The sequence below is a fragment of the Capra hircus genome, chromosome 3, assembly GCF_001704415.2.
Source record: "Capra hircus breed San Clemente chromosome 3, ASM170441v1, whole genome shotgun sequence".
NCBI lineage: Eukaryota > Metazoa > Chordata > Mammalia > Artiodactyla > Bovidae > Capra > Capra hircus.
Genome location: NC_030810.1, coordinates 95,403,266 through 95,428,869, shown reverse-complemented (window position 1 = coordinate 95,428,869; position 25,604 = coordinate 95,403,266). Strand labels below are relative to the sequence as shown.

The 25,604-nt window shown below is 38.1% G+C and overlaps 1 protein-coding gene across 1 annotated transcript in view; it reads left to right on the top strand.

Moving 5' to 3' along the window:
* SPAG17 (sperm associated antigen 17) overlaps positions 1 to 25,604 on the top strand; it is a 242,972-nt gene that overhangs the window by 126,482 nt on the left and 90,886 nt on the right. The window contains exons 19-24 of the mRNA XM_018046513.1: positions 11,300 to 11,481; positions 13,043 to 13,140; positions 18,011 to 18,250; positions 19,666 to 19,777; positions 22,184 to 22,339; positions 23,693 to 23,806. Coding sequence (XP_017902002.1) covers positions 11,300 to 11,481; positions 13,043 to 13,140; positions 18,011 to 18,250; positions 19,666 to 19,777; positions 22,184 to 22,339; positions 23,693 to 23,806 — 902 coding nt within the window. The remainder of the gene's footprint in view (positions 1 to 11,299; positions 11,482 to 13,042; positions 13,141 to 18,010; positions 18,251 to 19,665; positions 19,778 to 22,183; positions 22,340 to 23,692; positions 23,807 to 25,604) is intronic.

Sequence of the window (25,604 nt, the reverse complement as noted above, 5' to 3'; positions counted from 1 at the left end):
TGGTTTTTCCAGTAGTCATGTACGGATGTGAGAGTTGGACTATAAGGATTTCTGAGCGCTGAAGAACTGATGCTTTTGAACTGTGGTGTTGGAGAAGACTCTTGAGAGTCCTGTGGACTGCAGGGAGATCCAACCAGTCAAACCTAAAGGAAATCAGTCCTGAATATTCATTGGAAGGACAGATGCTGAAGCTGAAACTCCAATACTTTGGCCATCTGATGCGAAGAACTGACTCCTTAGAAAAGACCCTGATGCTGAGAGAGACTGAAGGCAGGAGGAGAAGGGGACGACAGATGAGATGGTTGGATGGCATCACCAACTTGTACATGAGTTTGAGCAAGCTCTGGGAGTTGGTGATGGACAGGGAAGCCTGGGGTCTCAAAGAGTCGGACATGACTAACTGACTAAACTGAACTGATGTTAAGATTATGTTAATAAGCAAAACAAGAATTGAGTTGTTTCCCTGATTAAGCTTTTATCAATATGCAGTGTCTTTAGGATTGCTCTTTGCTTTCATGGTTATATTGTCCAATAGTGATATATCTGTACAGACTTTATCGTATATATCTTATCTGATAGTGATAAACTTTACAAGCCTCTTTTATATTTTATCTTGTATATCCTTTTCTATCCATTTACCTCTTGCAAAATATATATATAGCCGAATTTTAAAAATTCATCTGACAATATTTACCTCTTCAGTACCTAGTTCATATATTCGGATTAATTTCAACCATTTAATTTTGTCCTTTTATTTGCCCTTTTTTTCTGTTTCTTTATTTCTCTTTATTTGGTTTGGATTAATTTCATTTTTATTACTACTACCAGAATGACAATTATATACTATATCTCAACTCATTCTTCAGAAATTGTGATATACACTTTTTTTTCTTTAATCCCTACTTAAGCAAGAATTCGATATTATTATGTCTTCCATTGTCTAGTTGAAGTTTACATTACTAATGATTTTTTAAAGAACCCAATTGGCTATTCTTAGTCTGGCATTGAAAGATGTGCAATCTTATAGGTTATGACAAATATACCTTTGAAATCAGGGATCCTGACTTTATTTTTATTTTTTTATTTTTTTCAGTGTGTGTGTGTGTGTGTGTGTGTGTGTGTGTGTTTTACTTTATTTTACTTTACAATACTGTATTGGTTTTGCCATACATTGACATGAATCCGCCACGGGTGTACATGAGTTCCCGATCCTGAATCTCCCTCCCACCTCCCACCCCATGTCATCTCTCTGGATCCTGACTTTATTTTATTTTATTTTATTTTTTATTTTAAAATCTTTAATTCTTACATGCATTCCCAAACATGAATCCCCCTACCAACTCCCTCCCCATAACACCTCTCTGGGTCATCCCCATGCACCAGCCCCAAGCATGCTGTATCCTGCGTCAGACATAGACTGGCGATTCAATTCTTACATGATAGTATACATGTTAGAATGCCATTCCCCCAAATCATCCCACCCTCTCCCTCTCCCTCTGAGTCCAAAAGTCCATTATACACATCTGTGTCTTTTTTCCTGTCTTGCATACAGGGTCGTCATTGCCATCTTTCTAAATTCCATTTATATGTGTTAGTATACTGTATTGGTGTTTTTCTTTCTGGCTTACTTCACTCTGTATAATCGGCTCCAGTTTCATCCATAAATTTACAAAGTCATCAGCACCTTTTTTATGTTGTTCACTCACTCAGTCATGTCTGACTCTGTGATCCCATGGATTGCAGCATGCTAAGCTTCTGTGTCCTTCAGTGTCTCCTGGAGTTTGCTCAAATTCATGTCCATTGAGTCAGTGATGCTGTCTAACCATCTCATCCTCTGCTGCCCCCTTCGCCTTTTGTCTTTGATCTTTCCCAGCATCAGGGTCTTTTCCAAAGAGTTGGGTCTTCACATCAAGTGGCCAAGTACTGGAGTTTAAACATCAGTCCTTGAAATGAATATTCAGGATTGATTTCCTTTAGGATCGACTGCTTTCATCTCCTGCAGAAGACCGTGCCTTTACCTTCCTACCAAATAATATAAGCGCAATAGAGTGTTTTAATTTCTTATCCCCATTCCACATTTTCTATTATTGTAGAACACTTTAATTCTATCTTAATGTTTTTACCCCACAATATAATAACATTATTGCTTTCATATCCAGTGTTTATAAATTAATATATGCTTACTATTTTATTTTCCCTTCTTCCTAAGATAAGAGATTTAAAAGTTCATATAGTGAGGATCTTTGGTAGTAAATTCAGTTTTGTTTATTGCAAATATCTTCATTTTAACCCTGTTCATGAAAGATAATTTTGCTCAGGATATAGTTCTTGATTGACATGTAAATTCTCAGCACTTTGAAGAAAATGATCCCATTGTCTTCTGAATCCCTTTAAAGTTATTAAGACGTAAACATCATTCTTAATAAGAAATGTTATAAGCATGCTTTATAAAATTAGAAACAAAATAGAGGTAACTACCATGACCAGTTCTAAGCAACATTTAATGACGATCTAAATCAGAAAAATTACTAAAAGTATCTTTAAAGTATAGGAATACAAAAGGAAACTGTCATTATTGGCAGCTGAGGTTATTAACGACACAGGAAAATCCCAAACAATCTATCTAAAACTGTGGATTAATGGGAGAAATTACCTGAAGATCAGCCCTGAATATTCATTCAGCAACCCTGATGCTGAAGCTCCAACACTTTGGTCTCCTGATGCAAATAGCCAATTCCTTAGAAAAGACCCTGATACTGGGAAAGATTGAAGGCAAAGGAGAAGGGAGCAGCAGAGGATGAGATGGTTGGATGGCATTACGGGCTCAACGGACATGAATTTGAGTAAACTCTGGGAGATAGTGGGGGACAGAGGAACCTGGCATGCTGCGGCATGACCCCATGCCAGTCCATGGGGTCACAAAGAGTTGGACACAGCTTAGCAGCTGGATAACAACAACAGCATATCCTCTAACTGCATTTTTTTGCACTACAAGAAACTGTTAGAAAATGTGATGTTTAAAAAAGGAAAAAATACCATTGACAACAGAAACAAAAACTAGAATACCCAAAAAAGCCAAACTTAGGGTTTGTTGTTTACACCCACACTTTGACCAAAGAAAATCGTTCTTTTTCCATTCCCCTCCCAAGTGAAAATGTTAGATATATTTGGCTTCAGATATTACAAATTAAATAATAAAACCCAACATATTGATCTTTACATACATTTTATAACTTAATAAAATAGATACATTTTATTTGCAATTTTTCTCTTTCAGTAACCTATTTTATGACATGTTCTATAATTTACTTCTCCAGTGATGTTTATATTATTCTCCCAAGTGTGTAAAATATATCCTTAGAGATTATATTGGTGTTACACTAACCTTATGGATAACACTGACAATTATGTGTATTTTTTATGATCTGATTCTCCAAGATAATTGTGGATTCAAGTTAACAACCAGAATCACATGGTAAGTAGAATTTAATCCAATTCTGTGTTTACTTAGCTTTCTGCAAGAACCCAGTGCAGGAGATACAGCATGACCCCATCTTCATCTCATCAGGGGGCTCAGCAGCTACCCCAAGGCACCACTTCTTTTGCTTCTCCCCCACACTGGTTGCATGTACCTGCTGAAATAAGCATCAAGGTACTCTGTTGGCCCCTTCACCTGAGAAGCCACAGCCTACACTCCTCTCCCATTTGTCTCATTAAGGTGCGAGCCCACAGTTCTGAGGATTCGCAGCACATAAGGCAGTCAAATTACTCCACCTTTTATCTTAACTCTGTAGAAAAAACAATACTCTTAGAAGTTAGACTACAAAGTCATTTTCCAAGACCCTTTGCTTACACATACAGGAGCTTCCACAGTATGTACCTTGCTTTATGGAGAGTAAGAATACTTCACATGGAAAACCATTTAGAGTTAGTGGATTCCAAGGGGCTGGGTAGCAGGGCCCAATGGGAGAGATAGTAGGCCAGAAGGATGAAGAATAGATTAATCTACAACCTTGTCAGTCCTTCTGAAGTTAATTCTCCATTCAGCTTTTCTATTTCTTCTTCAATTACTTTTGGAGATTTTTATTTTCTTAAGGAATCATGCATGACATCTAGATTTTCCAGTCTATTAAAATAAAATTAATCAGTATTCCCCAAATAAACATCCATTTCTGAGAGAGATGGATTAATGTCTGTCTTTATGATTATAGCTCTGTTTCTTCTTCCTGTTAGTTCTGCATGGGTACTGTATGTGTATATGTATATGCATAAAGTTATTTTTGAATTTCTATTTTTAGATACATCCTTCTTAAAGGATTGTAACTTATCAACATGATAACAAGTCTCTCTATGTTCCCTTTAATGCTTTTCATCTTGAATTTAACCATATTTGATATTAATATTATTGGAAATTCTTTTATGTTAATAATTTGCTGATGTAATGTGCTCAGTCATTTTGCATGTCAACTAGGAATGATGTTTCACTATATTCATGGAAAATTGATTATAATGGTTAAACTGGTAAGGGAATTGTTTTTCTCCTGTAGCAAAAAAAATCTGTAGTTGGTTATTGTCTCAGGGATAGTGCAGCTACTCAGAAAAATTAAGGACCTAGACTTCTGCCATTTTTATATTCTTCTGCTTGAACTGGATTTTTAGATATCTCTCTTTTTTTTTTTAATTTAAACTGTTTATTTTCTCCTGGGATATAGCCATTTAACAATGTTGTGATAGTTTCAGATGAACAGTGAAGTGACTCAGCCATACATATACATGTATCCATTATCCCTCCCGGAGAAGGCAATGGCACCCTACTCCAGTACTCTTGCCTGGAAAATCCCATGGACGGAGGAGCCTGGTAGGCTGCAGTCCGTTGGGTCGCTAAGAGTCGGACATGACTGAGCAACTTCACTTTCACTTTTCACTTTCATGCATTGGAGAAGGAAATGGCAACCCACTCGTGTTCCTGCCTGGAGAATCCCAGGGATGGGGGAGCCTGGTGGGCTGCTATCTATGGGGTCGCACAGAGTCGGACACGACTGAAGCAACTTAGCAGCAGCAGCATTCTCCCTCTAGCTCTCCTCCCATTCAGGCTGCCACGTAACACTGAGCATTGTTCTATGTGCTATACCATAGGTCCTTGTTGGTTATCCATTTTAAATATAGCAAGTCCAAGTAGTACAAGTCCATCTCAAAATCCCTAACTGTCCCCTCCTCCCATCTTTCCCCCAAGCAACCATAAATTCATTCTCTAAGGCTTTGAGTTTGTTTCTGTTTTAGGTACACCTCTTTTAAATATCGACTTGAGGTTTTTAGCCACTCTGAGATCTTCTATCTTTTAAAATATTCTAATAATAATAACAATGTTAATTTTTTTACATTTTAAATAACTTAATCTATTCACTTTTACTTTATTTGTAATATGTTTGGCCTCATTCTTACCATTAAATCTATACAACCCAAATTTTTACTTCAAGATTAATCCCTTTCTTCCTTCGTTAGACTCAATTTAATTCATTCTTAGCATGTGATTTTTTAAAAGTCATAAATTCTACTTATATTTTTCTAGAAGTTACACTTATCCTTTTAAATCACATTTAAATACTTTTATATAATAGATAGGGTTAATGAATATTAATACCATTTCCCAGAAAATGTTAAAATCTTTAACATATATTCACATACTCCCAGTGCATCTCCTACCTCCTGTTTAGAAATTGTCTATAAATTTTATTTCTAATCATAAAGTAATATTTTTGATAACAAGTAATAGAACTGAATATAAACAATTACTTACATTTAACTATTAATTTTATTCTTCTCAACTCTTACTTATATCCCATGTTGTCTTTCTTCAACTTTTCTTTTAAGCTCTGGAATACATTTTTGCGTAATTCTTTCAGAAAGTATTCCTGGGTGGCAAACTTCTTGAATCATTGTGTGCTGAAATGCTTCTTATTTTGTCATTTCATTTGAAATATACATATCTGTGTTCCGTCATCACAGATCAACAGTAAGCGTTCTGGGTTTTGTTTATTTTTTTTTAATGTGTAATTTATTCCCTTTATTTGCCAGTTATCGAAATAATGATTTAAGTGCCAAGCACCATGCAAATGGAACTAATCAGTTTTTCTAGCATCATTATGGATGCGTGGATTTAAACATATTTGATGTGTTTCAGTCCATTGCAGTTATGATTCTTAGTGGGTTTTGTTTAAAATGCCAATTTATTACAAGTTTCTAAGAATCAGAGAGCATAATCTGATTTAAGGATTAAAAGGATCTTTCTAGTTGCTCTGTTAGGAATAGACTACAGGGACTCGAGAATAGGAACAAGGAGACTTGTTGGAAGATTATTGCAACAATCCTAGCAAAAGATTATAGTGACTTAGACCAGGATTTGGCAGTAAGCAGAGTGAGAAGTGATAGGATTTTGAATATATTTAAATATGTCTTAAAAAATCATTTGGATTTCCTGACAGTTGGAAGAAGAACTTGAGAAACAAGAGTAGTCAAGATAACTTCAGGGTATTTGACTTGTTCAACTCAACATGTTGACAAGTGTAGACTTACCACCAACTAACAGGCCAAATAGGAATTCAAGAGATACCTGTAGTAATAGGCAAGTTTGGCCTTGGAGTACAAAATGAAGCAGGGCAAAGGCTAACAGGGTTTTGAAAAGAAAACACACTGGTCATAGCAAAAATCCTCTTCACACAACACAAGAGAAGACTCTACACATAGACATCACCAGATAGTCAATACCAAAATCAGATGGACTATATTTTTTTACAGCCAAAGATAGAGAAGCTCTATACAGTCAGCAAAAACAAGACTGGGAGCTGACTGTGGCTCAGATCATGAACTCTTTATTGCCAAATTCAGACTTAAATTGAAAAATGTAGGGAAAAACCACTAGACCATTCAGGAATGATCTAAATCAAATCCCTTATGATTATACAATAGAAGTGACATGTAGATTCGAGGAATTAAATCTGACAGTGTGTCTGAAGATGTATGGATGGAGGTTTGTGACATTGTAGAGGAGGTGGTGATCAAAAACCATCCACAAGAAAAAGAAAGCCAAAATGGTTGTCTGAGGAGCCCTTACAAATAGCTGAGAAAAGAAGAGAATCAGAAGGCAAAGGAGAAAAGGAAAGATATACCCACCTGAATGCAGAGTTCCAAGAATAGCAAGGAGAGATAAAGCCTTCCTCGGATTAATGTAAAGAAATAGAGGAAAACAGTAGAATGAGAAAGACTAGCAATCTCCTCAAGAAAATTAGAGATACCAAGGGAGCATTTAATTCAAAGATGGGCACAATAAAAGGACAGAAATGGTATGGACCTAACAGAAGCAGAAGATATTAAGAAGAGGTGGCAAGAAAACACAGAAGAACTATACAAAAAAGATGACCCAGGTAACCACGATGATATGATCACTCACCTAAAGCCAGACATCCTGGAATGCAAAGTCAAGTGGGCCTTAAGAAGCATCACTACTTGGACAAAGCTAGCGGAGGTGATGAAATTCCAGCTTAACTATTTCAAATCATAAAAGATGATGCTGTTAAAGTGCTGCACTCATTATGCCCGCAAATTTGGACAACTCCACAGTGGCCACAGAAGTGGAAAAGGTCTGTTTTCATTCCAATCCCAAAGAAAGGTAATGCCAAAGAATGCTCAAACTGCCACACAATTTGACTCATCTCACACACTACCAAAGTAATCCTCAAAATTCTCCAAGAAAGGATTCAACAGTATGTGAACTGAGAACTTCCAGATGTTCAAGCTGGATTTAGAAAAGGCAGAGAAACCAGAAATCAAATTGCCAACGTCTGTTGGATCATAGAAAAAGCAAGAGAATTACAGCAAAACATTTATTTCTGCTTTTTGACTATGCCAAACCTTTGTGTGGATCACAACAAATGGTGGAAAATTCTGAAAGAGATGGGAATACCAGACCACCTGACCTGCCTCCTGAGAAATCTGTATGCAAGTCAAGAAGCAACAGTTAAAACAGAACATGGAAAAACAGACTGGTTCCAAATTGGGAAAGGAGTACATCCAGGCTGTATATTGTCATTCTGCTTATTTAGCTTATATGCAGAGTACATCATACGAAATGCCAGGCTGGATGAAGCACAAGCTGGAATCAAGATTGCCAGGAGAAATACAAATAGCCTCACATATGCATATGACACCACCCTTATGGCAGAAACTGAAGAGGAACTGAAGAGCCTCTTGATGAAAGTGAAAGAGGAGAGTAAAAAAAAGCTGGTTTAAAACTCAACATTCAAAAAACTAAGATCATGGCATCCAGTCCCATCACTGCATGGCATATCAGTGGGGAAACAGTGGAAACAGTGACAGAGTTTATTTTCTTGGGCTCCAAAGTCACTGCAGATGGTGACTGCAGCCATGAAATTAAAAGATGCTTGCCTCTTGAAAGAAAGTGAAGTGAAATGAAGTTGCTCAGTCATGTCTGACTCTTTGCAACCCTGTGGTCTGTAGCCTACCAGGCTCCTCTGTCCATGGAATTTTCCAGGCAAGAGTACTAGAGTGGGTTGCCATTTTCCTTCTCCAGTGGATCTTCCCAACCCAGGGATCAAACCTGGGTCTCCCACATTGTAGGCAGACACTTTACCATCTGAGCCACCAGGGAAGTCTATGACCAACCTAGAGTGCATATTAAAAAGCAAAGACATTACTTTGCTGACAAAAGTACATATAGTCAAAGCTATGGTTTTTTCCAGTAGTCATGTATGGATGGAGAGTTGGACCATAAAGAAAGCTGAATGCTGAAGAATTGATGCTTTTGAACTGTGGTGTTGGAGAGGACTCTTGAGAGTCCCTTGAACTGCAAGATTAAGCCAGTCAGTCCTAAAGGAAATCAGTCCTGAATATTCACTGGAAGGACTGACGCAGAAGCTGAAATTCTAATACTTTGGCCAACTGATGCACAGAACTGACTCATTAGAAAAGACCTGGTGCTGGCAAAGATTGAAGCAGGAGGAGAAGGGGACACAGAGGACGAGATGGTAGGATGGCATCACCAACTCAATGGACTTGAGTTTGAGCAAGCTCTGGAAGATGGTGAGGGACAGGGAGACCTGGCATGCTGCAGTCCTTGGGGTTGCAAAGAGTTGGACATGACTGGGCAACTGAAAACAATAACATTACTAAATCCTAGTAAGCAGTAAGATGCTGTCAGTTCAGTTCAGTTGCTCAGTCATGTCCAACTCTTTGCAACCCCACGGAATGCAGCACGCCAAGCTTCCCTGTCCATCACCAACTCCCAGAGTTTACTCAAACTTATGTCCATTGAGTCAGTGATGCCATCCAACCATCTCATCCTCTGTCGTCCTCTTCTCCTCCCTCCTTCAGTCTTTCTCAGCATCAGGTCTTTTCAAATGAGTCACTTCTTCCCATGAGGTGGCCAAAGTATTGGAGCTTCGGCTTCAGCATCTGTCCTTCCAATGAATATTCAGGACTGATTTCCTTTAGGTTTGACTGGTTAGATCTCCTTAAAGTCCACGGGACTCTCAAGAGTCTTCTCCAACACCACAGTTCAAAAGCATCAGTTCTTCAGAGCTCAGAAATCCTTATAGTCCAGCTCTCACATCCGTACATGACTACTGGAAAAACCATAGCTTTGACTATATGGACCTTTGTTGGCAAAGTAATGTCTCTGCTTTTTAATATGCTGTCTAGGTTGGTCATAACTTTTCTTCCAAGGAGCAAGTAGCTTTTAATTTCATGGCTGCAGTCACCATCTGCAGTGATTTTGGAGCCCGAAAAGATAAAGTCTGTCACTGTTTCCATTGTTTCTCCATCTATTTCCCATGAAATGATGGGACCAGATGCCATGATCATAGCTTTCTGAATGTTGAATTTTAAGCCAACTTTTTCACTCTCCCCTTTCACTTTCATAAAGAGGCTCTTCAGTTTATCTTCACTTTCTGCCATAGTGTGGTGTCATCTGAATATCTATGGTTATTAATATTTCTCCTGGCAATCTTGATTCCAGCTTGTGCTTCATCCAGCCTGGCATTTCGTATGATGTACTCTGCATATAAGTTAAATAAGCAGGATAACAATATACAACCTTGACATATGCCTTTCCCAATTTGGAACCAGTCTGTTGTTCCATGTTCTGTTTTAACTGTTGCTTCTTGACCTGCATACAGATTTCTCAGGAGGCAGGTCAGATGGTCTGGCATGCCCATTTCTTTAAGAATTTTATACAGTTTGCTGTGATCCACACAGTCAAAGGTTTTGGCATAGTTAATAAAGCAGAAGTAGATGTTTTTCTGGAACTCTCTTTCTTTTTCGATGATCCAGTGGATGTTGGCAATTTGATCTCTGGTTCCTCTGCCTTTTCTAAATCCAGATTGAACTTCTGGAAGTTCATGGTTCATGTACTGATGAAGCCTGGCTTGGAGAATTTTGAGCATTACTTTGCTAGCATGTGAGATGAGTGCAATTGTACGGTAGTTTGAGTATTCTTTGGCATTGCCTTTCTTTGGGATTGGAATGAAAACTGATCTTTTCCTTGTCAGTAAGATGCTGACATATACATAAATGTACAAGCAGCTTAGGGCATAGTATTTAGGATGAGGGTATTCACAAGCCTGATAAGTTTATAGCAAGACTACAGTGTTTCAACTAATCCAGTGAGTCAGTTAGCTGGTGGTCAATTCAGATGGTACCTATTGTGCTATAAAATTGCCCTATAAAGACATTTTACCATATTACTCTGCAATTAACAGTGCTAAGAATGACTGTTTCTCCAAATTGTCATTAACTTTTGGTATTATCAAGCATTAATCTTTGATTTGGAGGGAAATATCTAATTTTTAATTCTGTAGGTCTTTAATCATGAAGGAAGTTGAAGATTTTTCATATTCATTGAATATTTATAAATGACTACTTTGTACAAAATATATTCTAGCATATATCTCTATATTATGTTTGTTACATGGGCAGTTTAGAATCAGTTAATTTTTGAAAAGTTCATTTGCACAATCAGTATCTTATGCACTTGTTGACTTTGAAGTGAAGTGTCAGTTGTTCAGTCATGTCTGACTCTGTGTGACCCCATGGACTGTAGCCCACCAGGCTTCTCTGTCAATGGGATTCTCCAGGCAAGAATACAGGAGTGGATCGCCATTCCCTTTTCCAGAGGATCTTCCCGACCCAGGGATTGAAACTAGGTCTCCTGAATTGCAGTCAAATTGTTTACCATGTGAGCTGCCTATTAACTCAGTTGTCACCTGCTGATCTTTTCCTTTTTTAGAAATTATTTGGAACTTGTTGCAAAATCCATTCAAGATTGGATCATAAAAGAAGAAGCTATATATCAGGAAACCAGAATGTCTGATGAAATCAATAAAACCAAGTATGAGCTGGAAATAAAATCTTCTGTTGCTACCAAAGTTTCTTCTACTAGCAAAATTTATTCTATTAAAAAATCTAAAAGTAAGTAACCAATTTAACTTATATATAAAGTCCCAAGACATTCTGCTGTTTACTAATTAAATCAAGTCTGTAACTATTTCAGGATTAAAGAGTTGTCCACAACATTTCTGTGACTCTTCACTTTCCCTATAAAATAGAATAGCTGCTTTCTAAATATGATGAGAATATCTGTGTTATATTGATTTGATACTTGTCTTATATTGACCCCACTTCCTGCCAGATTTGAAAGATTCAATCTGTTCAGATTAAATGTGATGTTAGGGAAATGCCAAATGTCTTTATTTTGGTGGGCTTGATAGGTTCGCCTATCTAAGGTTTGTTGGCAATGTATGAGGTAAATTCAGAGACAGTATGTCTCTGTAAGAATAATTATGGTTTCCAAAGTGAGAATAAAACAAGACTTTCCTTATAAGAGTAAACAGAAGAGTCCTGAGCCTAACTGGGGGGATTAGAATAACAAATGAAGGGAAAATGAATTCTTGGGGGACTGTGACATGGGTTAAATGGGATGTTGCATCAATATACATTTTTGTTTTTGTGGTTTATTTTCATGGTGTTGATGCTGTCAAGCAGAGAGAAGAAGGTGACAAAAAGAAAAAGAATACTTGATCAATGAATGAAATGTTGATGTAATTCATCTGGAAAATAAAGATATTTTACTGGGTTCAGACAAAGGGAATGAACTCTGTGTAATTACTATTCATTATTTCTGGTAACTAAGTTGAGAGTGATTTCCTATAAATAAGCAAAACTATATAATTTCCTAAGTTTTTGCAACCTCTATAAAGTACCAGAGGAATTAGCGCTTGGCTTGATTCTAAGATAAAACTTGGAAAACCAAGTCAACGATTCACCCTTCACCAAAATGGTTCCATAATCTGTCCATCACTTCGGCCTTCCTCCAGGTGGGGCAGCACAGGACAGCACCAAGTAATTAGAATACTTGATGGGACTGTATACGACAGGTAGGGCTGCCCTTACAGTTATATCCAGGTCATGCTTATCTGCTAGTACCAAGGATTGTGGGTTGACTGCCTTTCTTTCTTCTGCTTCTGAGCAGAATTGAAAGCTCAATAATTATCTGGGTGTCTATGGACCAAAGTCAGAAAATGATCTATTTGAAATCAGAGTTGGAATGCACCTGGTAGGTATTACATTCTGTTTGAGGCCTCTCAAGTCAGGACAGATGTAAATCTTCACCACAAAATAACTGTAATGGCAAGAGGAAGGCTTCAGTATGGAAAGAAAAGATAAATTTGTCCTGTGTGGTTTTAAGGGGTTAAATTAGGATTAATTAGATTAAAACTCTAGTGAAAGTCCACCTCAATAAAAGCTTCAGAATCTCAACACATTGAGAATGGAATGCACTGCCTCCACCGAAGGTGAGTTGTTCATCCCTAAAAGAGTTCATTTCTACTTCAGATGTCCACTCTAGAGATGACCAAAAAAAAAAAAAAGAATTCAGATATGAATGAATAGGGATCTCCTACAACTCAGATGTTTGGTCCTTCTATGAAAATTAGAGAGTTTTACCAAAAAGTTTAATTTTCTCTGGTTATAGGTAACAAAGGAATGAGCAAAACAGAAATATCAGATCAAGAAAAAGACAAAGAAAAAGAGAAGGAAAAGATTAATTTTATTTTAGAAGGCTCTCTCAAGGTAATCCAAAGAAAGACAAATGACACTGACAAATTACAGGTTCAAAATTATTTTGTGCTAGAGCATTTGTGTAGTATCACAGGAAATGGTCTTTTGCTAAACTCTCAGATAATTGCATCTTCAATGAAATAACAGTCTCTCCACCAAGCTCATTCCTCCACCAGATGATAAACCTTTAGGGAACTCTGCCAAAACCCAGGGCAGTGCCCCTTGTTCATAGTTGGTATACTTGCTGCTTCTGTGGCAGCGGTTTGTTTTTGTTTGCATTTTTATTGGGATTTTTTATTACAAAAGTAATACCTGCTTTTACAAGAAAACTTAACCTGGCTGGCCTAAGCTCCTGAAATCAGAAATAGTAAAAGTTTGGTTTGTCCTATGCTCATACAAGCATGCATGCACAAATGTAAAGAAAGTTTTCATGTTTGGTTTTGGTTTAGGTTTGAGATATATATATATACGTATATATATATATATATATATATATATATATATATTTTAACTCTGCCACATACTTTTTTCTCTTATCAATACATCCTGAATATCACTTCCAGACAGTATCGAGAGATCTAACTTGTCTTCATAGCATTATATTAGTCTATCATTTGGATGTACCTTAATTTATAAAACAATTTCCTTATTAATAAATGCCAATGTTTAAAATATACAGAAACACTCAACTTTTATATAGTCAAATCAATCACTTTTGGCCAAAATTTAGAAGACACTGCCAGATTTTGGCAAGGATGTGAAGTAAAGCAAATTCTCCTATACTGCTGAAGTATAAGTTGGTACTTTCACTTTGGAAAATCGGCATAACTACTAAAGTCAAGCATACGATTTCTCTTTAACCTAATAATGTCACTCCTAAGTGTATACCTGATATACTTATGCATGCACGGGTGCACCAAGACATACGGACACAACTGTTCTTGCAGTGTTGTTTTTAACTCTCCCAAACTCAAAACAATTCAAATATCCATCAATAGAAAGTCTAGAATGGTTTACTCACGTGATGAAATACTATGCAGCTCTGGAAATGGCCTCTGCTGCTGCTGCTGCTGCTAAGTCGTTTCAGTCGTGTCCGACTCTGTGCGACCCCATAGACGGCAGCTCATCAGGCTCCCCCAGCCCTGGGATTCTCCAGGCAAGAACACTGAAGTGGGTTGCCACTTCCTTCTCCAATGCATGAAAGTGAAAAGTGAAAGTAAAGTCGCTCAGTCACGTCTGACTCTTAGCGACCCCATGGACTGCAGCTCACCAGGCTCCTCCGTCCATGGGATTTTCCAGGCAAGAGTACTGGAGTAGGGTGCCATTGCCTTCTCCAGGAAATGGCCTCTAGCTTACAGAAATATGTATGAATCTCACAAACATATTAAGAAAAAGAAGAGAAAGCTAAAAGACTATATATTGATACATTATATAAGATTTCATTTATAGAAAATTTTAAATGGCAAAGCTAAAAACTAATATATTAAAAACTAAGATGCTGGTTGCCTTTGGGGCAGTCCAAGTGGGTAGTAGTTGAGGAGAATGAAGGGGGCTTCTGGGGAGCTAGAGATCATCTATTTCTTGACCTGGTGGTTCTTTTACAGGAGTGCTTACATACATGCATCAGTCGCTCTATCACGTCTGACTCTTTATGACCCCATGGACTTTACCCTGCCAGGCTCCTCTGTCCCTGGAATTTTTCAGGCAAAAATACTGGACTTGGTTGCCATTTTCATCCTCCAGGGGATCTTTCTGACCCAGGGATCAAACCTGCATCTTCTCCTGCATTGCAGGCAGATTCTTTACCTGCTAAGCCATCAGGGAAGCCCACAGTAGTGCTTCAGTTCAGTTCAGTTCAGTGTCCGACTCTTTGTGACCCCATGAATCGCAGCACGCCAGGCCTCCCTGTCCATCACCATCTCCCGGAGTTCACTCAGACTTACGTCCATCGAGTCTGTGATGCCATCCAGCCATCTCATCCTCTGTCGTCCCCTTCTCCTCCTGCCCCCAATCCCTCCCACCATCAGAGTCTTTTCCAATGAGTCAACTCTTCGCATGAGGTCGCCAAAGTACTGGAGTTTCAGCTTTAACATCATTCCTTCCAAAGAAATCCCAGGGTTGATCTCCTTCAAAATGGACTGGTTGGATCTCCTTGCAGTCCAAGGGACTCTCAAGAGTCTTCTCCAACACCACAGTTCAAAAGCGTCAATTCTTCAGTGCTCAGCCTTCTTCACAGTCCAACTCTCACATCCATACATGACCACAGGAAAAACCATAGCCTTGACTAGACGGACCTTGGTCGGCAAAGTAATGTCTCTACTTTTGAATATACTGTCTAGATTGGTCATAACTTTTCTTCCAAGGAGTAAGCGTCTTTTAATTTCATGACTGCAATCACCATCTGCAGTGATTTTGGAGCCCCAAAAAATAAAGTCTGACACTGTTTCTACTGTTTCCCCATCTATTTCCCATGAAGTGACGGGACCAGATGCCATGATCTTCGTTTTCTGAACGTTGAGCTTTAAGCCAACTTTTTCACTCTCCTCTTTCACTTTCATCAAGAGGCTTTTTAGCTCCTCTTCACTTTGTACCATAAGGATGGTGTCATCTGCATATCTGAGGTTATTGATATTTCTCCTGGCAATCTTGATTCCAGCCTGTGTTTCTTCCAACCCAGCGTTTCTCATGATGTACTCTGCCTAGAAGTTAAATAAGCAGGGTGACAATATTCAGCCTTGACGTACTCCTTTTCCTATTTGGAACCAGTCTGTTGTTCCATGTCCTATTCTAACTGTTGCTTCCTCACCTGCATACAGATTTCTCAAGAGGCAGGTTAGGTGGTCTGGTATTCCCATCTCCTTCAGAATTTTCCACAGTTTATTGTGATCCACACAGTCAAAGGCTTTGGCATAGTCAATAAAGCAGAAATAGACGTTTTTCTGGAATTCTCTTGCTTTTTCCATGATCCGGCGGATGTTGGCAATTTGATCTCTGGTTCCTCTGCCTTTTCTAAAACCAGCTTGAACATAAGGGAGTTCACAGTTCACGTATTGCTGAAGCCTGGGGAGAATTTTGAGCATTACTTTACTAGCATGTGAGATGAGTGCAATTGAGTGGTAGTTTGAGCATTCTTTTGTGCTTACTTGGTGGTAATTCACTTAGATGTTCACTTAGGATTTGTGCTCTTTTTGACTGTATGCTGCTGTTGCTGCTGCTGCTAAGTCACTTTAATGTATGCTATAGCTTATCCAAAAAGAAAAAGTTTTTAAAATATCTGTCATTTTTTATAATGTTTTTAGGACTTCTTTGCTTTTGATTCCATCAGGTTGATTCTACCCTGAGTTTATGTTCATTTCCATGCACTCTGTTAGAATATTTTCATAGATATGCTTTTCATATTCAGAGATCATTAGAAATTATCTGAAATACATTTTTGTAGTGTAATGTAAGTGTCTTAATTTTTCTTTGCCCAGATGGACTGTCATTTTACTAGTACTATTTGATTAAATGTAATATTAATCCCCACCTCTTAAACTAAATTGAAATGTTGATATGTCACATATTAGGTACCCATTTTTAAATCTATTTTTTTAAATCCCTATAAAATGATAAAAGACATATTCTAAGCTCTTCTGAACACTGGAGTGTTTAGTGTTTGTGTCCTTTGAAATTCATATGCTGAAAATCTAACCCAATGTGAAGGTATTTTAAGCCATTTTTGAATGCTGAATTCTGTTTCAGTCACCCACTTATTTATTCCTATACAAGTACCATACTATTTTAATTACATTAGCTTTGTTGTAAGCTTATACACTGGGCAGGCAGGAGTTGATTTCCCCATCTCCATCAGTGTTCAGTTACCCTCAAAATGTTGTTGGTTGATATTGGAGAGCCTCCCGGGCTTCTTGGTATTAATGGTAAAGATAAATTACATGGCAAAATATATGTTTGCTGCTTATGCTAAATTTTAAAGTACCTGTTGGTATTGAAACTAATATCTCTTGGGGCTTTTTCCTTTATTTAGGAGATACATTGAATTATGGAGATTGATTTAACAGTATGAATAACCTTTGCATTTCTAAAACAAACTTCCCTTCAGCATTTCCTAAAGTTTAATCCTTATCCTACAAAACCACATATGCCATAATTGCTTAAGTATCTCTGGAAGAGGAAAGAGGAAAGAGTTAAAATATGTATGTTTTTGTTCCATCCTAACTGATCTTTGATAGTAGAACCCAGGAATTTTAAATTTTAGTAAGTTCCTGGGTCCATCTTTATGTACATTATTGATGAAAATTATAACACCAGTTTTTCATGGCATATTATTATAATAAATAACTAGATTTGATCTGATAGTATTCTATCTAAAATTTTTGTATCTAAGTTGATTGAAATTATAAGCTTTTATATTGTTTTTAACAAGCATCCCTATTAAGGTTATGTTGGCTTTTTAAATTTAGTTGATACACAGTATTATATGTTATATTACAATGATGATTTAATACCTTATTTTTGAAATACATTATGCTAGGAATGTTTCCTTGAACATCTAGTCTATCATATTACCGATTATTTAGAACCTACATTTTGGATTTGGCTCATGTGGAAAATATAGGAGGCAGAGAAACCAGCTAAGAGGCTGATGCAGTAACTCAGGTTAAAGATAAAGAGAGACCTGAAGTTAAAAAACAAAAACTACAACAGAGGTGAGTAAAGAAGCTGCAGTGAGAGAATCAAGGATTGTACGACAGTCTCTAGTTCAGTATTTTGATCCATCAGAGACATAGCTTATAAAAATTCACGTAAAATGGTCTCCAAAGTGAACCTGAATGGGATCAGATTTGTTTCAAAATCCTATTAAATGTTTTAAATGTGTTTACAGGCCTGGAAAGAAGAACAAGATCGGTTAGCTGAAGAGGAACGCTTAAAGGAAGAAAAAAAAGCAGAAAAGAAGAGTAAGGAGGCTGGTAAAAAGAAAGGCAAGGAAAAGCTAGAAAAAGAAGATAGTAAGATTTTGAAGAAAAAATCTTTTATAAAGGAGAAATTGAAGGAAGAGCAAATGAAGATCCCAGAAGTAACAGAGGAGCCCCTCCAGGAACCAGAACCTGAGATAGTTTACCCGGTAGAATCAATTTTCTAAAAAGCCCCTTTGGGTTACTCCTAATTGTTTGGGGAAAAACTCAGCTTCGTCGGAAACAAGGTTTTCAGTCTTCATTGCCGTCAGAGAGGCCTTGGGGTTTCTGCCAGTATAGGTGATCTCACACCTGCAATCCACCCTCTGTTACCTGGAACCTTCTTTGCAGCCAATTGGCAAGACAGCAACACCCTCAGGCCAGTTTTTCTTGAGTACCATGAAGCTAGGTTTCTAGATGGAATTTTGGCACAGAAGCATTCATTTAGGTATATGTAAATAAGCAACTGTGATAGGTCAAAATGTTGCCAAACCAAACTTGGGGGCACTTACCCACACACAGTAAAGCCAATCTACTGACACCAGGTTGTTGAGAAGGAAAGTGCAGCATTTATCCAGGGCGCCAAGCAGAGAGTCCTGGACTCAAAGCAGCTGACTCCCCAGTGGGTTTCAGGAAAGCAGATATCAAGGCCAAGTGAGGGAGGGGAGTCCCAGGCTACATGATCAGCTGTGCACAATTCTCTAGTTGATGGCGAGGTAATAGGTCTCAGGGGTAACAGAGTCACAGGTATTAACATTATCAATCCTTAGATGTCAATAGGTCTGGGGGCTACTGTGCTTATTGTCATCAAGTAGTTAGTTTCTTCCATTTAGGGGGAGTTTTAGCATTTATAAAACAACTCAGGAAATGTGCATGAGATACTATTATCTAGGTACTTAGAGGAGCTAAAGCAGAGGATATGAGAGAGGTAGTCTCTCCTGGGAAGGCCTCATAGGGTCCTGAGGACACAGAGGTTGGTTTTATCTGACTTAGATGACTGGACTTGCTGAGGGCATTGAGTTGTCTCTCTGTCAGCACCCACATTTCTTGCCTGTAGCTTTTACCTTTTCCAGTCTCTCCCTCAAGCAGTTTTACAAGAAAAACATAATGGGCAAAAATTAGGGGAAAAGTAATAGTCCTCATCGTTTCTAGTTACTACTCTGAGCCAGTTGTTCTCAAGTTTTAGTATGTAATCGGTGTCACTTGGAGCTGTATTAGCCCAAAGTTGGAAAAGTCTTTAACACATGACCTTCTAAAGTGTAAAGTTATTAATATTCCTCTATATCAGTTCACTTTAAACAGAAAGTTAATAGCCAATGAAAGAAATTGATTTCTCTTCCTATGGTATTATGAAGATAACCCAATGAACAGAGTTTAAAATCATGAGCCTCCTTTAATTCTGCCTGTTATTGTAAGACCACAGAAGGTGCCAAAATAAGATGGACACTGGCCTCTGAGTCTAAAAAGTGATAGACAAATCCTTTAGCAAAAATAAGGCTTATGGCAACTTGAACTGGCTCACGCGGATGACCTAATCTTTGTCAATGGCCATTCCACATTCAAAGCATGATGTTTTCTCTTCTAGTTTCATGGATACAACATGGGAGAAATACCTGTGCAAATCTCAGGAACAAATTATTATCTGTATCCTTCTGATGGAGGGCAAATTGAAGTAGAAAAGACAACATTCGAAAAAGGTACCATTTGACAGCAGCTGGTTAATGACTTGGAAGATATTAGCCCATTTCAGATCACCGTGGGGCCTTGTCCTCCTGACTCTGATGAGTGAGAGTAGTGATATGCCCCCAGGAGCTCATTTATGCACCATGTTTGCCATCTTCAGACTTCACTCTTTTCTGTTATAATAGCTTCTGCAAGGCACAGGCCACCTCAAGGTTAGCTGGACATACTAAGACAAATATTCCATGATGTGAAAATATTGCTATAGGATTGGAAAATAATAGTAACTGCAATAAACAAATCATTATTTAATCATGTTAATTTACAACAGACAGTATTATCTCAGAAACCAAGCACAAACTGTAAATTTAGAGCCAATTCCTGATTTGGTCTTCTGGAGCACAGAGCTTGGGGCCCTGCTTCTGATATCCAGTTATTTTAGATAAAGAGTAATTGCCTCTGGATTCAGAAGTCTTCAGGGGAGGAGACCTTGCAGAATGAACTGAGGCAGACCTACTCTGGAAAAGGGACATGCATTGTTCCCCCCAAGGGAAGGGCAAATCTGGGCTCTAGGAAACTTACCAAGGATATCTCATAGAGTGTCTCTTTTTACTGTGCTTTAAAGATTTTTTAGGATGGGTTTGAGGACCTGGGCTTTATTTGAACAACTTATCGTCTTGTAGGGAGCAGTGGTTGCTGAGAGCTGGGAAGACTGAGTAGGGAGGGAATGTGAGCAGGATCCTGTTTAATGTCCACAAGATTATGCAACCCAACAAGGGCCACCAGGGCTGCTCCCACCTGCACTCTGCCTATGACACCAGCCACCCCTTCTCTCTTCCCACCCATCCCTCTCTTAGTTTTCCTTCCTCCCTCCCTTCCTTGTCATCAAATGACCATAATTCAATGAGGAAATCATTACAAGAGTGAGAATGCTATTCCCTATGTGGAATCATGGCTCAAGCATCATTAGGTAGTAATTGCCACATCAAACAAAAGATCATACTAATGATTTTTAAAATAAAAAGGCCTGCAAGTTACTCAAATTATTTAAAGAATGGTTGTGGTACAACTTCTATCAAATGCCAGACTTTTTTACTATATAAAGTTTGTTTATTTGAAACATGAAAGGGATTTTTATTATAGATGTTGTTCAGTTGCTAAGTCATGTCCAACTCTTGCAATCCCATGGGTTATACCCGACCAGGCTCCTCATTTCCCAAGCAAGAATATTAGAATGGGTTGCCATTACCTTCTCTCATTAATAGATTGATATACATATGTATTTCTATTACCACAAGTTTCAGTATTTAGTATTTTGAATACTGAATGTAGAGTATACATTCAGTATACTGGTGTAGAGTATACTTAGTGATAAAGATGAAATTCAGAATCACAAAACTGAGAAGAGCACTAGACTCTAGTTTTATAATGCTATGTTTTGTTTTCAGTAACTATTCTTCACTCATCAGTATTTTCATATGCATATAATGTATGGAGAAATGTGAAAGTGGGCTTCCCTGACAGCTCAGTTAGTAAAGAATCGTCCTGCAATGCAGGAGACCCTGGTTCAATTCCTGGGTTGGGAAGATCTGCTGGAGAAGGGATAGGCTACCCACTCTGGTATTCTTGGGCTTCTCTTGTGGCTCAGCTGGTAAAGAATCTGCCTGCAATGTAGGAGACCTGAGTTCAATCCCTGGGAGAAGGGATAGGCTACCCTCTCCAGTATTCTGTCCTGGAGAATTCCATGGACTCTTTAATATATATAAGTTTCAGATAGTTCATATGCTATCTGAAAGTATACTATTTTCATCTTAATCCTATCAACTTTGAGAGATGATCATTCAATGAAAGTTGAAAAGCCTGGGTGAAAAAAAAAAAAGGAAAAAGCTGAAAGAGGAGAGAAAGAATGAGTCAAGACACTGGAAGAAAGAATATGTTGTTTGGGAAATTCTTATGTGTCCTTAATAACAACTACTGTAACTAACATTCATGCAATTCTTTGTAAACTGCAAAATCTTTTCACATTAACCCTCGCACGTGATTGATCATAAAGTTGAGTATAGGTGAGGAGCCTGGCAGGCTACAGTCCATAGAGTTGCAAAGGGTCAGACATGACTGAAGAGCGACTTAGCACACATATAACCTTAGCTCAGCCAATTTATTCTCCCTTCTGTAATTTGATTTTAGGTGTGAGCAGAAAATCTGAAAACGTCTTCCTGATCCACCTGCTATTTCTTCCTGGAATCCCGCCATTACTTTATTCCTTTAGGTATCTTTTTTATGAAAATGGTGACATCCCTAGGTATTTCCAGTCCTGGCTTACATTCTATTATGTAAATTGGCTGCATTATTTTGAGGTTTTATTACAGAGTTTAACGGGGCATCACCACCAGCCCATTTTCTATCCCATGATTCTTCCCCAGGTCCAACAGTTATCAAAATGAAAGTGAAAAAGGACAAGCACAATTTTTTAATTCACTTAAGAGACCCTAGGAAAATTGTGGAAAAGGAGAAAAAAGAAGAGGATTATTCTTCAGAAGATGAGAAAGAAGAAGGAGGAGAGCAAAACTTCAAAGCAGGTGAACAGCTGCATCTTTGTGGCAGTGTATTAGTACCTCAATAGGTCAACCACATCCACCTAGCAGAAACACAGGTGTCCCCGGCAGGTAGCATGTGTAATTTTTCCAGATGATAACTGAAGTGTTTTGCTACCTTATGTATATACATTTTCCATGATATAATGTGCATATATAACACATTGTATACATAACTGATCTATAGTGGGCTGCTTCCTTGGTTTTGCCTCCTCTGGGAACCCAGCTTTTGATTCCAGCTGACATGCAGGCTACCTCGCCTGGCTGTGTTTATATAGTAACACTGAGTTTGCAGTATCCATCCTGTCCTGAATTTTATGTTATGCACTATGCCATGTGCAGTCTCTAGGAGTCAGGTCCCTGTTAATCGACTCCTACTGGAAGGCTTGGCTTCTCTCCAATATTGACTGCAAAGATGGTGGAGTTTTTATCTGGGCTCTTCTCACTTCCTTCTCCCTGTAGTCTCAGATTTCCCAAGTTGCAAGGACAAGAAAAAAATCCTAAATTTGGCCATGAGCATCTCTACCTGCTTGTAGGTGAGAGTTCCAAATGGATGTCCATTAATCATACACCATAAAACTTCCTGATAACACCTTTTAACGTCTCCAGGCACCTTTCACTGGAGAAATCAATTGCTTCTCACCCAGTGTGGGTTATACCTGCAAACAAAGATGAGTTAATTAATAAAATGCTTTGAACACAAGTTAATAATAAGTAATAAGATCAGTAACTAAAGCTTGCTAACAAATGTAGTTACAGTCTCAGTATTTTCCAAATTCAAGGTAAGAATACAGTGTTTGACAAGTATGAATGTACCCAAGAACATTTTAGTTTAAAAAATAAAAAAAATTTTAATGGCTTTTCTGTGTTTTGCCAGATATAAAAATACATGGTTTAGTATAAAAATTAGGAAATAAAGGAATATTTTTAAAAGATGACAGTTGCCCATAAGTCTACCACCCCAGAAGTAACCACTATTCACAGTATATTTCTCTTTCTTTATCATAATGTGAAAGTGAAAGTCGCTCAGTCATGTGCAACTCTTTGTGACCCCATGGACTCCACAATCCATGGAATCCTCCAGGCCAGAATACTAGAGTGGGTAGCCTTTCCCTTCTCCAAGGGATAATGAGCAGTTTCCTTTTCATTAAATATCCTCTACAAACCATTTTTCAATGATTTCATAATAATTCATTGGTGTATATTTATATATATCATAATTTGCTTAATCATATCCTTGTTTTAAACATATTTAGATGATTTCCACTTCTCACTGAATTTTGCTTACTTTTTTCTTTGATAAAACAGAAATGTCCTTGATTCAATTTTATCTTTTAGAAGAATCAAATAAAGAGAATAAAGCTGTCAGCAAGTTTGGATCTTTTTCTGCCACCTTGGAAAATGGAATCTGCCTCTCAATAAGTTACTATGGATCAAGTGGATCAGCACCAGGTGAATTAAACACAACAGAAAGGATAAATGTCCTGTGACCAAGGGCAGCTGCTCATCCTCCATCTGCTTACTTGTTGATAAACATGTTCTGATTTAATGCCCCTCATTTCCTGAGCAGTGGGAATATTTGTGTGTGTACATATATATGTAAGTGCACATGTATGTACACATATAATCTTTCATACATAGAAAATAACAGTGGTAAGGCATTTTAAACAGCATTTATCATACATATAATCTCCCATATAACCGCATATTATAACCACATATACATATATATGTTATCTTTGTGAACTAGCCCATGAAAATCAGTCTGTTAGGTGGTGACAAAACCAACATGATTGGCTGAGGAATCCTCTTGATTTTCTACAGAATAATATTTCTTTGAATCCTGTGTTTGTAGAACTTCTCACTGTGCCTCAGAACATTAGTCTTAAAGGAGCCATTCACTAAACATCTTGAAGGATTTATTTACCCTACTCTCAATAAACAAATTCTCCAACTGGAAGCTATTTCCTTACAAACCACAAAATAACCTGTCACTTTCCCAAGAACCAATTAGGAGAACTTGTGGGTTCTCAGGCATTTTATAGGAACCTATCCACAAAATGTTTAAAAAAAAAAAAAAAGCGTTATAAAATCAAAAGGTAATCCCGATGCTGTGTTTCCTTACACTATGTGGGAATCTCTGTGATCAATTATCTGCCTGACCATGTAGATCCATTTCTCTAGAGACAGGATTCCTATAGATCATTAACCCACATTTCTTCAGTTCAGTTCAGTTCAGTCACTCAGTCGTGTCCGACTCTTTGCGACCCCATGAATCGCAGCACACCAGGCCTTCCTGTCCATCACAAACTCCCAGAGTTCACCCAAACTCATGTCCATCGAGTAGGTGATGCCACCCAGCCATCTCATCCTCTGTCATCCCCTTCTCCTCCTGCTCCCAATCCCTCCCAGCATCAGAGTCTTTTCCAATGAGTCAACTCTTCACATCAGGTGGCCAAAGTACTGGAGTTTCAGCTTTAGCATCATTCCTTCCAAAGAACAACCAGGACTGATCTCCTTTAGAATGGACTGGTTGGATCTCCATGCAGTCCAAGGGACTCTCAAGAGTCTTCTCCAACACCACAGTTCAGAAGCATCAGTTCTTCAGCGCTCAGGTTTCTTCACAGTCCAACTCTCACATCCATACATGACCACAGGAAAAACCATAGCCTTGACTAGACGGACCTTAGTCGGCAGAGTAATGTCTCTGCTTTTTAATATGCTATCTAGGTTGGTCATAACCTTCCTTCCAAGGAGCAAGTGTCTTTTAATTTCATGGCTGCAGTCACCATCTGCAGTGATTTTGGAGCCCCAAAAAACAAAGTCTGACACTGTTTCCACTGTTTCCCCATCTCTTTCCCATGAAGTGATGGGACCAGATGCCATGATCTTCGTTTTCTGAACGTTGAGCTTTAAGCCAACTTTTTCACTCTCCTCTTTCACTTTCATCAAGAGGCTCTTTAGTTCTTCTTTGCTTTCTGCCATAACGGTGGTGTCATCTGCATATCTGAGGTTATTGATCTTTCTCCTGGCAATCTTGATTCCAGCTTGTGTTTCTTCCAGTCCAGCATTTCTCATGATGTACTCTGGATAAAAGTTAAATAAGTGTTTCTTACCTTGTGCCAAATATTGTAGTCCCTTAGTGAATTAAATTTGTTAGTATTTTTGCTTTTATTTGGGTTTTGACCTTGAACTTTGTATTTTGATTTATTTTTAATCCATTTGGAGAAGTCATTTGGTGCCTAGCAAA